We start from the raw sequence: 12,525 nt of genomic DNA on the forward strand, positions 1-12,525 counted from the left end.
ATGCATGAAATGCTGGGTGTAATCCATCTTTAATATGAAATCCCAGTAGTCACCAAGATGCCCCAGGATAATAAAAACCAAGGTTTGATTATATCCCCTCCATCATCCGTCAGCAATGATCTAAAGTCACCTTCCTAAAGATAATTCAGGCGGTCTTCATCTGTACTAATGAATGCTTTTGGTTTCTATAAAATACTTAAAATAACCGTGGAACTAAAGAAAGACTATAACCTAATGGCCAGAACATTTATTTAAGTGGTGTAGAGAGTATTTTAAAGTCCTTAAGATGACACAGGAGCTGTCGTCCTTCTTACAGTACCTAGTCAGCATCAATAAGAGAAAATGAAGGTTCTTCACAAAAGCTAAAGTCCAGGGATTTAAGGTACTGCCCACCACAGACATCTCTGCTCAAACCTCCCCAGTAAGAACAAGGAACCTAATAAAGGAAATTTTCAAATAATTTAGTTCATAGAAACCCCTGGACCACCTGCTCTGATTGTAACAATTGCTCTAATCTAGACTTTTAATACTTGGGTAAAAAAAGACATTTTTATTTGATCCCACACAAAATCTTTTTAGGCTTTTGTTTCCACAAGGGAAAACAGAAAATTTTACTGTTTGGATGGATCCAAGCTAGGCTTTTCTTTTTGATATTGTAACCAAAAATTCTTGATATGCATAGTCCCACATGAAAATCATAATCCCTTTCCAATTCTGTATCAACACATGATCGTTCTTGCACTGAACTGCTGTCCCCTGCTCCAATAAACTAAACTCTGCTATAATTATACTAGAATTTTACACTGCTCTTTAGTTCCAACAAGTTTGGTCTATGTATCCGAGTTTCAAACATACTATTGTGCATTTTAACACCATATGTTTCTAACTACCAGACAGACCTTGCCAAACCTGAAAATCAGACCAACTATGCTGAGTGCACCAAAGCTTCTCTTCACATCCCAGAAATAACCATTACAATATCTGTGTTTCTCCTTATGGCATTGACTGACGTTTTGCTGAGGTCTCTTAAGAAAAATGAGACTCTTAACTCTATTTATTTGTTTGTTTTGATAGACTCTCATACTTTTTTCTTGTTTTCTTTATGTTAATTCTGTATATTCAGAAGACACACTGCAAGCTCCAACACAACAGCTTTCCTTTTATGTATTAACAAACATTCCCTAGAGAAGTGTTATGCATTTTACAGTGAGAAAAAAAAAGACAAATGAGAGATAACAAATGAATAATGCCTAACATTAGAATGTGTTTCAGCAACTAAACCCCCCAAATATAAATGAGAAGAATATACAATTACATAATTAAGAAATCAATTTTAAGTTGGGATTTAAAAAGCTGAATGAGCCAGCTGTACAGACATCATAACAAAGGGAATAACCCCAAATGAGAGCCAAATGAGCAATTGCACAAAACTGTGAGACAGCAAACAGCAAGGGGGCTGGTGAGCAGAACCAAATCAGAAATAGAGTGGAAGTTACAGAAGGAAACAAACATGAACCCTATGGGAAAGTATTCACAATCCATTAGTGTTTAATTAGATAATATAAAGGATAAGAACACTTATGCAGAGTCATCATAAACAAAGATAAATGGAAAACGTGCTACTAATAAAGCTGGGTAATCTAACTGCACTACAAGGGTAATTTGATCAGTCACAAATTCAGATGAAATTTAAAACAAAAAGTAGTAATTTGATACAGCATTTTGCTACTGCATCTAGTGGCAGAAAATAAAATATTACAGTAGACATTCTCGGCTAAAGTTTCAGGTATTTTAAAAACAAACAAAAAAATCACAACTGCTCGCTATCCACCACTTATACCCAAATTTGCATTCCAATTCCATTTTGAATACGCAAGATTTGTCTTTTGGATGAAGAATGTGAAATGACCTTTTCAAGTTTTTTCCTTTTCTCAAATAATTTTTTGCATGTGTGAAGGCTCTGAAACAGAGATCACACTGAAAGTTAAAATTAGCATAAAAATGGAACTGTAGGTCCTTGTTACGTTTTAGAACGTTTGTTTTATACAGCACACCAACTTGACACAGGTATCAGCACAGGTTAATTGCTTTCAAGAGAAAAGCAGTACGCAACAAGTAGGGCAAAAAAGAGAGCAAGAGAAACAAAATGGATTTGAAGGCCTTTGTGACCTTCATAAACACTTTTTCTTAACAAGGAAGATGTTAGAAAAGTCAATTGCATATATGCAAGTCATTGTAGCTATCTATAGCTATGTACATATTGATGCCTTATGGCAGTTTACATCCTTACACTTACATCTTTCAAGCAGGTACAGTCTTCTCAAATTGTGCGAGACATGACAATTTATTAGACATCGTAGCCTCAAGCTTTAAATTAACAAATAAATTCATGGTAAAGTACAGAAACAGAAACCAAGATTATAAGATGAGGAAAGTGAGAAAAGATAATTTCTCTTGATAAATGTTTACAAACTGTGCTCTAAGTGAATGTGCAAATTTCAAGCAGATTTACTATTTTTTGAGACTGTACAGCATCCCAGGGCACACCTTCAAAATGGATTAGATTCATTTGGAAGCTTAAACAGAAATTGGAAAACCATCTGAAAGGGCACTAAACCTGTATATTGATATCTCTAAAATCAACATTTTATTCAAGATTAGTTCCTCAGCTAGCTGCAGTCAAGCTGCGTATTTCTGTGTCATTGTTCTCCTGGTAAATCTTCCAACTACAGTTTCTATAGAGGAGTAAAAACATATTTTAAAAAAACCTAAAAGAAAAAATAATCAATTGAAAAATAAATTTTAGGAACTGACATTCCAAGAAATACATAGAATTGAAAATACAGTTTCACTAATGGAAATCAGAAAAAAAAAAAAAAAGAAAAAAAGAATCTCCACAAACTAGAAATGAAACAAGAAACAATATACTGAGTCATTTTCCACTGTAATTCTAAATTCATTAAACTAAATGAACACCATTAAATCTACAATACTCAAGATAGGATGTGAAACTGCATTTCATGAACACGAATGAGGAGTAGGCATACAAACAGAGGACTGATTGCTTTTATTTAATGATACATACCTAAGAGATCATAGATCATAACACAACATACATGAGCATTTTTAAGCAGGAAAAGCTGTCTATAAGAATCATTAGTTAGTTTTTGATCATCCTTACAACAGTGTGACTATGGAAGTATTTTAATTCCTATCTTCAGACAATGGAAATAAATTTCAAAAAGGGTGAAGTACAGCAGCTATGCAATCTCAGGTTTCAACTACAATATGGCTATTTAGGTTGCCTAAATTCCCATACAAATTACTAGAAGCCATCTAATTATCATGGATGACCACTGTATCAGAACTCCTCCTTTAAAGAGACATCTTCTCAAGATTGCCACATTTAGGAGGATGAAGAAATATACTGCTTTGCTAAGATTTTCCAAGGAATACATTAATTAATGTCTGCATCCTTAACTGAAAAGTCAGATTGAAAGATGTGCACCATAAAGAAAAATAGGATTTTCCATTCTTGCAGCACAAACCAGTTTAAACTACATATACAGTGTGTTCAGACACTGCAGAACATGACAAAAATAGCAGGAACTTTAACTAGTGTGTTTGCATCCAGGATTAGAAGAAAGTATTAGGTCAAAATTGTTTGTCAGTGGCTGCATCCTTAATTTAGCACAGTAAATAATGAGAACTTCGTATACTAAGACGTGAAGCGCCCAGTTGCTTGGATTAAACATATCAAAGTTTAAAAACCAAAACCCAAAAAAGCAACCCATTCACACATCTATTTACAAGTTGTGAATGAGACACCTTTCACACTGAATAGTGATTGGGGTCATCAATAACTTGATGCAAAATACTATCCTCTGGTTTTTTTTGGTTTCTAGACCTCCTTGGTATGAAAGATAACATATACAAAGATTGCTTTGGTTTTCTTATCTCATTTATCGAAACTATAGCAGTGTAGAGCTACCAAGGCTCCTGCCAGTTTCAGTTCTGCTCTTCAGAAACTAATGGCCAGCAGGAGTTGTCACCAGTTTCTCCCAGCTGCTTGGAAATCTCAAGAGACTAGAGCTCAAACAGACACTATGGCTATTGGAAAAAGAGCAAAACAAACACCAGGAGACGGTCTCTTTCCTCATTCTGTTAGGAAATTGCTCAAAAATGAAGACACAAGAATTCTTATCCAGAAGTGGAAAGTGACAAAACTCAAAGCAAATAAGGTCTTCGAAGTTGCTTAAAGAGGGCCTGGAATTTTGTGTGGGCAGGCAGGGGAATATTGTTACAAATCTACAAATATATTTGTAGATTATTTTTTATTTGCAACTACCTTCTAAAACCATGACTAATTTTAAGGAACCAAAAACTCAGTATGAAAACCTGCACATGATATTTTGCTTAATTCATCCACTGAATGATAAAAAGCATCCAAGAATTCCAAAGCACCTTAAGCCCTCATTTGCAAACAGCTTCACAGTGACAGGTATCTTCTGCACAAAAACTTGACAAGAAAGGAGGTTGAAGTACAAACAAAATTCTGCCCTAAACCTTGCAATCCACTCACTCAAAATCTTGCTGACAAGTTTCACTTTTATCTTGCAGTTGGTTTCATGTCACGGTTCTTAGCTATCCGTGTATTTGGGGTTCCTAATGCTTTTAAATTACTTCTATTAGTCCATCGAACACATGGTATTGTTTGATTTGTTAACCTTTTTTAATGACTCTCGAGTAGATCCTTATTAAAATGTTGAGGTCAGCAGCCAACCAACACTGAGTAAAGATACATACGTAAAAACAATACACCTAAATTTACCAATTTTTTTTAGATATACCAGACAAACGATTTTTACCTGCAAAAATGTTTTCATGTGAAAACTTGTACACTTGTACACTCATGTGTACTCTTGTACACTTTTGCTGGTACCATTAATTTGGAAAATATCTCTTTGGATCTTTACCTAATTCTGCCTCCATTTTAGACCAATACTTCTTTTCTAAGCATTTCTGATTGTACTGGCTTTTAGGAGGATGCAAGGTATGCCCACAAACTGGCAGTGTTCAATAGTTCCTTTTCTAGAGACACACTATGCTGCTTCCATGAAATTAGGTGATATGTTACAGAATGTGAACATACAGCATGTGGAAATGATGTAGAATAGCTAAAGACCTCAAGTTCTGCACTGTATCAAGTTCTTATTGAAAGTATCCCATTAACAGAAACACTTGCACTGAAATTTCATCTGTTTAGATAAAAGAATTCCCCAGAAGCACAGAATTTCAGTTTCTACAGAATCATCCTAGGATAAGGAGGGAAAAACAAAGAGAGAAATAAGGAAGCCTAGAAACAAATTTACTAAATTATTTTATTGCCTGAAGTGAAAAGCAAGAGTTAATAAATAGCACAAGCGTTTCGTGGTAATGCTTTAATTTTTAATACATTTAATAAGTTTATTAAGCCTAAAGGAGGTCTTCTATTAATTATTCGTGAAAATTTGCTCCTTTCCCTTTGTTTTTTTTTTCAGGGGCATAGAATTTTATACCTCTTCTCCTCTTCGCGAAAGCGGGAAGTATGACTCAGGAAAGCGCAAGAACGGCAGGTTCAGCAAGAACAGCGTCACTCTCGTCCAGCTGTTTGTCTCTCCATTGGAGCTGTAACGCAGAACGCCCGTCACTGCCGAACCAGCCCCTCCAGGTGACGGGGACAGCCCCGCCCGGCCCGGCCCGGCCGCACCTGGGGGCGCTGCGGGGGTCGCACCTGGAGGCGCTCCCGCGGCGCGCCGGTCCCTCAGCGCGGCGATGCTCCCCCGCGGGAACCCCCCTCCGTGGGCTGGCGCCCACCGACGCCCGGCGAGGATCCCCCGCGCTGCCCCGGCCGGGGGTCGGTGTGCCCGGGCCCGCCCGGGCGGTGCCGCCGCCCCCGGTACCTGCGGGCGCAACTTTTTCCCCCGCCGCCGTTCAAACGCGCTGCCGTAAAGCGCCCGGTCACCCCTGGCAACAAGGTTCCGGGCGAGCACTAGGTGTAGGAAGGTGATGTAAAAGTAAAACCACCCAGTGTCGTAAACCAGGTCCGGGGGGGAGGGGAGGGAGGGAGGGAGGGGGGCGGGCGGGGGAGGAGGTGACTGGAGCATTTAGACACCAGCGAGCGGATCATGGCGGATGGCCCCAGGTGTAAGCGCAGGAAGCAGCCGAACCCGCGCCGCAACAACGGTCAGTCACCCGCGGGGCAGCGCCGGGGCGGTGGCGGGGCCGGGGCGGGGGCCGGGCACGACCGTCCCGAGCGCGCAGGGGGGGAGGTCGGGCGGGCGGGCGCCAAAGTAATTCCCCCCGCCGCGGCTCCGCCGGGAGCGCGGCTCCCTCCGCACCGTTATATCCGCTACCTGGAGCCTCCCTCGCCGCCGCCTCCCTCCTCCGCCTAGCGGTGCCTCCGCACTCCGCCGCTGTCCGGGACCGTTACACGCCGCTTCCCCCGCACGCCCCGCGCCCGCCCCGCCGCCGGCAGCGGGATCGGGGCCCCCCCGGCCGCGCCGCCGCCCTCCGGCCCGGGTGGGGACGGGGAGCCCCGCGGGGAGCGCCGGGGGAGCGCACTCCGCCCGCCCGGCCGCGCCAGCCCCAACTCCGAAACTTGTTACCTGCGCGCTGCCCCGGCGGAGCGGGGCCTCCCCCGCGCCTCCCCCCGGCCCCGCGGGCGGGGATCGCCGCCCGCCCGGCAGCGCCCGTGCCGCCCGCCGGAGTGCCCCCCTCGCCGGGGCAGCGGGCCGGCTCCTCGCTGCGGGGCGGCGGTGGGGGCACGCCGGGGGCAGCCCCGGCAGGGAGCACACACACACGGGGGAGGCTCCGCCGCCGCCCCGGGCAGCGATTCGCGCGGGGGCAGCGCGGCCGCCCTGGGCCGGCGCCCCCCCGCCCGCTCCCGCCTCTCCACCCCGCCGAGAGTTGGTCCCCGCAGCGCCCCGCGGCCGCCCCGCCGGGGCCGTGGGCAAGGCAGGCAGGGAGGGAGGGCTGCGCCCGGGCGGCGAAGTTTCTTCCCCTCTTGTCTTCGGAGGTACCTGTTTGTATAATAATGGGTGGTAACGGTTTGGCCGGGGGCCCCCGCTCTCTGCTCTCCGTGCGTGTGTGACCAGCTGCTGCAGTCTATATAAGGAATTACATTTACATTTCAGACTTAAGGGCTGCTGTGGGGTGGTGGTTCCCCCCCCCCCCTTTTTGGTACGTGTGTTACTTTAAGATGCATTGGGAAGGTACACGGCGGGGGGAATAAACGCTCGTAACATCCACTCTACTTATTTTCTGGAAAATGGAGAAGTAGTTCGGTTCTCGTAGCACGACTCTTCGCAGTAGGATGTAAAGCAGGAGATTTTGTAACCCTCCTTGGCAATTTTAGGTTTCATGTGGCATTTCCTGTGCAGGGTCACAAATAGGAAGGCTTTGCCTGCGATCTCAGATGTTTTCATACGCGGTGAATGGTCTCTGAAATAGATCAGAGTCACGATCGGTGCTTCACCTCTCTAATCCTGACTGTTCGGGGCGTAACGGTGATAAATGATGGCCTTTCCAGGGGCTAACGGGTTGGCTTGATTGCGTTGAACTTAAAAGGGTTTTCTTATTTTTTTTCTGAGTGCGTTTTCTAGCAAGTACTTTTGTTTGCACGCTCATGTTATTAATTCCTTGTCCTTGTGTAAATATTTATATTTAGCTCATGATTTGGCTGTGCTAAAGGTAAGTTTGGAAAGTGCTTTTCTCTTTACCTTATTAAAAATGTGGATGATCAGAGAAAGGGGCTTTTCTTGGTGCTGACGACATGTGTGTGACATGTGAGTCTGAACCACCCAGTGTCTGTGCAGGAGCTGTAAACATGTTTACCTGAACAGGAAAGAAAATGGATTTTTCTCTTAAAGATCCAGTGATATGAATATAATACTCTTAGAGCCTATCAACAGATGACTTGTGAGAGAAATTTTCTGAAAACCTAGCTTTTGAAATCAACGGGGAAAAGGGATTCTTGATCGCTGCAGCAAATGGCAACTTGTGCAGGTAGAAAAAAAAAGATGGTGTTTAGTTTTCTCCTGCATGCGTGTCAGCCCCCTCCTGTCTGCTGCTTTCGTTCTCAAGGGAGGGATTTATTTACCACGCTTGCTGTCAGTGTTTTTCCTTTGTGCTTAATATTAGAAAACCAGATTTAAGGCTGTTTAGCACAAAATGTTTTGTCCGCAGCGTGTATCACTCAGAAAACAAAAGGTGTATAAGATGCGGTATCATTCCAGGTATCTTTCATCTTCATCACTTTCGGACCTCGTTTCTGCACTCATTTTCTTTTAAAAAAACCTCTGAGTCTTTATCAACTAGTTCTGCAATGTAGAATGTAGTGTGTCTTGCTTTAGGCTGGTTTCGGTTCCTTTTTTTTTAGGAATTAAAACCAACTTAAGTCATTGTGCATTGAAGCATCAGGATCAGTTAGCTAATAGCTTCTGGTTAATAGAGATTTCTCAGCAGCGGGTTTATTTTTGACTTGCAAATATTTATTAAAGAAAAAGGCTAGAAAAATGTTAACCCTTTAACCTTTAAAAGAAATAGGTATGAGACTTTTTTTTTTCCTAGGAGTCTAAATGCACTTGGTTCTTACAGGTGAGTATCGTCTGTTAATGAGAAATGAGCATAGAGGAGATGCATCAGCAATGGGCTTGTCTGTAGTATAAAAAGTAAAAGCACAAAATTATGCTGTGCTTTCCCACAGAATATGTGATTATTAAAGAGAGATTGCACTTGACTTCCGGCATGCTAGTTAATAATACTGGGCTATGGCATCGAGTTGTTATACTGTAAACTTTTCTTCTGTTTATCTAGTGTTAAACTTAACACAACTATTCTTGTACTGTAAACTTTTGTTGTGGAGGTTTGGTTGTTGTTTTGGGGTTTGTGTTTTTTCTTTCCCCTCCCCCGGCTTTTTCTCTCTGTTGGGGAGCCATCCTGGTGCATTAACTCTGGCTGGAAAGACAGTCTTATCTTCTTACCTCTAGAGCTGGTTCCTTTTCTACCTTGTTTATTGGCCCCTACAGGAGATCAGCAAAAGAGGCGATTGGCTCTGCCATTAAAACCTCCACTTACCAGGAAATCTGGCACTTCCTACCTGAAGAAAACTATCCTGTGTCATTGTCCTTAGTTCTGGCCAATACACAAAAACATCTGCTACAGCCAAGGAGTTAACGAAGTGTTGAGGCCATATGATAAAGCAGAAACGTAGTGCTGGTTGGGATTCCCTGTTTCTATCTGCTTCTTCCCCTTTTCTTCTTCTTTTGATAGAGAAACGAAAAGGAGAAAAGAGGGTTTATTTTATTTATTTATTTATTTTGGCTAGTCATCTGCATAGCCGTGCCATGTGACTTCTTTGTAGGTTTCAAATAGATTCAGCAAAAGTTTTCTCATTCCAAGTTGGTTTGCAGGGTGACGATTAGTTCCTTTCTTAGATTCTCTCATACATTATAGGATTGTCTTAGCTCTTGTTAAACAGCAAAACATCCTGTTCTTCAGCAATGCTGTGAGACAAATAAAACAAGCACAATATTTAAAACTTTCCTTACTAGAGGGTTAAAAAGATATTCATCTTCTATGTAGGTGTTCTGAAAATAATATGAGTATGCATTCAGGTTTTCAGATACATATTTAATGGCAAAAGGAAGACTGTATGAATCTGAGTAAGTTCTGCATGCTGTCAGGTATATGAGAGGAGAGAGTATGAGCCAGCTTTTTTAATTTCTGGGGTTTTTTACCCCCTGGTAACAGTGTTAAAAGGTTATGTAGATTGACTTGTTAGAGTACTGTTTCAGTTGCTTTACAGTTGGATCTCCTTTCTTTTTGTTTCTATTAGATAACAATTTCATATAAAGTTTTGTTACAAAGCTAAGGACTGTAAGGAGATCTTAAGTGCCTTTGAACAAGGCAAAAGCATGGTGTATTTCTGTTAGCTCCAAGGTGTTAACTACTGGCAGGATGTCAGGTGTTGGTGACGCTTGGGATACAACATTCCTTTTTGTGCCTGTCTTCTCTTGCCCCCTTGCCTTTCTTTTTGACTAGGTATCATGTTTTCACTGTAGCATTAATTCAAATTTGCAATTTGGGATTTGTGGAATGTAGCCCGAGTTAAAATTCCAGGCACAGTGAGCAGGTCTACATGGACAACTGAATTAACTGTTTGAGTCCAGGGAAATCTTCTCTCATATAAACAAATAATACTTCTGTTTTAATGTTAACTACTGAAATATGATGGAAAGACTCTTTAAAAGGTTATTATGTCTTCATTTTTCTCTTAGTAGTCAGTGCTTGTTATTTTAACAGTTGTGAAGTAGAGTATTTTAAGGCAATTAACTACCTGAGGCAGGTTTTTTTAAGATGACTAGTTGCCTGAAACAGTTTTCCTTGCTTGTAGGACCCTGTAAATGTGCTGCTGAAGGGGTTGATGAAAAGTAGCAAGGCGATGAAACTGTCCTTCTGACATGGTCTTCCCTATCATACAAGTCATTGAAATTAAATATTTGAGTTACTAGTCTGAGGTTTTGACTTCTTTGAACATAGTCCAAATTTTCTGTTGAATAATTTCTGTTATACCAGATACCCCTTCTCACTGAGCCTTTTTGTGGACTTTGGGCTTCATTACAGGCCCTGTTAATTGGCGTTACTGACTTCAGTTAGCTCCTTGCTGTGTGTGAGCTCATCTGTTGGTGGTGCAGGGGGAAGGGATTCTACACTTCTCCCCTGCCTCCTTCCCCACTGGGACTCAGGTTGTGGTATTAACCTGTCATTTCTTCTTATAGAAGTTTTCTGGTGGTGAGGGGAGAGGCTGGAGTATTCTAAAGTCAAAAAATGACTGTAATGCCTTTTTTCATGTGGAACCAGATGTTTTAATAGGGTTTAAGATGCCAGCGAAGGATGTCAGACACTTTTAATATTTGTGGCACTCTATATTACTATGTTATAGACATAAAACTAACTTCCATGAAACTTGGATTGCAGTTTTTTGCTTGTTTGGTTTTTTAACTGATTTTTGAGCAGCTGCTCTGTATTTCAGAGAAACTGCTGCAACTACAGTATCTGGCTGAATGGCTCTTAAGAATCCCTACTTCTAAATTTAGTCATTATTATGTACCAAAAATATAAGCTTATTGCTTTCAACTTATTAGCTGTTTGTAGTCATTTCAAAAACTCTAATTCATTGGCACTGCAAACTGATTGGAATATGATGTGCTTTGTTGACTGTAAAACCAATGTTTAACAGTACATATACATACTGCATCTCTGGAGATAGATTCTATTCGTTATAGGTTTCACACAAAAACACAAAACAAAGAGGTTGAAAAATTAAAATAATTCTGGTTTTATGTAGGTTTTCATACTATATTTCAAAGTACAGTTCCAGATGAACTTTCAGCTGCCAAGTATCAATATTCCTGAAGTTTTGGTGGTTGTTACGCACATCTTTCAAAAGGACTCACACCAGGTAGGATCTTTTTTTTTTTTTTTTTTTTGGGCAAGTAAGCAGGACCCTGACTTTAATCTGTGGTCTCAGAAACATTGGTCCTTCATTCTGGCAGCTATAATAGGCCTGTTATTTTTGAGAACTGAATTCTCAAGTGACTTACCCAAGGTCGCACAGGAAGTCCATAGCAAGACTGAGTCTCAGTCCATTTTTAATTCTCAGGACTACCCTTGCATTTAGCTTGATCTAGAGCCTTAAAGGGAAAGAACAATTTTATCATTTAGCAGTTACTATTCCTTTCAGCTTAAGTATTTAAGTTCTTTTGTATTTGTTGTATTGAAGTATTTGTACTTTCAGCAAACAAGTGGCAAGATGCAAAACTCAATTCTGTGTTTAGTCATTTTTAGATGGTATTAAGATAGTTTCTTCTCTGGTGATGTTTCCTGTTTTCATAGTCAATGTTGATGTAATGATGTACCAGAGAAGTAGAATTTTGTCTTCTGGTGTCTTTCTGTATTCCCAAATCTTAAATTCAATGATATGAGGATAGATAAAAGTGAAACACATTAGGAGGGAATTAGCTTAAGACCTGCAGTTAACATCAACATGTATACTGCTATGTGGAGGATGTTAAGGGGACTGTTTTCTTGGGGTTTAACATCTGGGCAGAGATGATTTAATCAGATGTTGGCTTTGTTGTGACAGTAGTGACTAAAGAAGAGTCTCAGCATGTGACTGGTATTTCTAATACTTGAAAATGCTAGGTAAATAAAAAAGCATAAGTCCTCCTTAAAAAAAAAAAAATAAAAAAAAATTCCCAGAAACTTGTAACTAAGTGTCTGGCCTGGTAAGTCTACTTGGCTGGGACAAACACATGCAAGTCTAGCTTTTTTAGCATGACAGCTGCTTGTCACAGATGGAGTTATGTGGGAAGTGGCTGTGGGTGCAGGTGGGTGATGCTCCTGCCTGGAGGGCCTGGGCAGCATGAGACAAGGTGGGTGTGAAGAGTATTCTGGTATCTTCATTTAGTGAAGATGTGTGGT

The 12,525-nt window shown here is 41.4% G+C and overlaps 1 protein-coding gene and 1 long non-coding RNA gene across 4 annotated transcripts in view; one reads left to right on the top strand and one right to left on the bottom strand.

Moving 5' to 3' along the window:
- Positions 1 to 5,440: 5,440 nt before the first annotated feature.
- LOC116784970 lies at positions 5,441 to 6,454 on the bottom strand. Of its 2 annotated transcripts, XR_004356331.1 has the most exons (3): positions 6,396 to 6,454; positions 5,943 to 6,031; positions 5,441 to 5,667 (listed from the first exon to the last, which is right to left on the bottom strand). It is a non-coding gene; the product is annotated as an uncharacterized LOC116784970 (long non-coding RNA). The 2 variants fall into 2 exon arrangements; XR_004356327.1 differs by lacking the exon at positions 6,396 to 6,454 and having other exon boundaries at positions 5,943 to 6,287.
- ZEB1 (zinc finger E-box binding homeobox 1) overlaps positions 6,096 to 12,525 on the top strand; it is a 122,429-nt gene continuing 115,999 nt past the window's right edge. The window contains exon 1 of one of the 2 annotated variants that reach the window (XR_004356323.1): positions 6,096 to 6,225. Coding sequence is in view for 1 of the 2 variants with exons in the window: in XM_032684047.1 (XP_032539938.1) it covers positions 6,168 to 6,225 (58 nt within the window). In the remaining variant the exon portion in view is untranslated. The remainder of the gene's footprint in view (positions 6,226 to 12,525) is intronic. The other variant, XM_032684047.1, reaches the window with a different exon arrangement.

The sequence above is a fragment of the Chiroxiphia lanceolata genome, chromosome 1 (genome assembly GCF_009829145.1).
Source record: "Chiroxiphia lanceolata isolate bChiLan1 chromosome 1, bChiLan1.pri, whole genome shotgun sequence".
Classification (NCBI taxonomy): domain Eukaryota; kingdom Metazoa; phylum Chordata; class Aves; order Passeriformes; family Pipridae; genus Chiroxiphia; species Chiroxiphia lanceolata.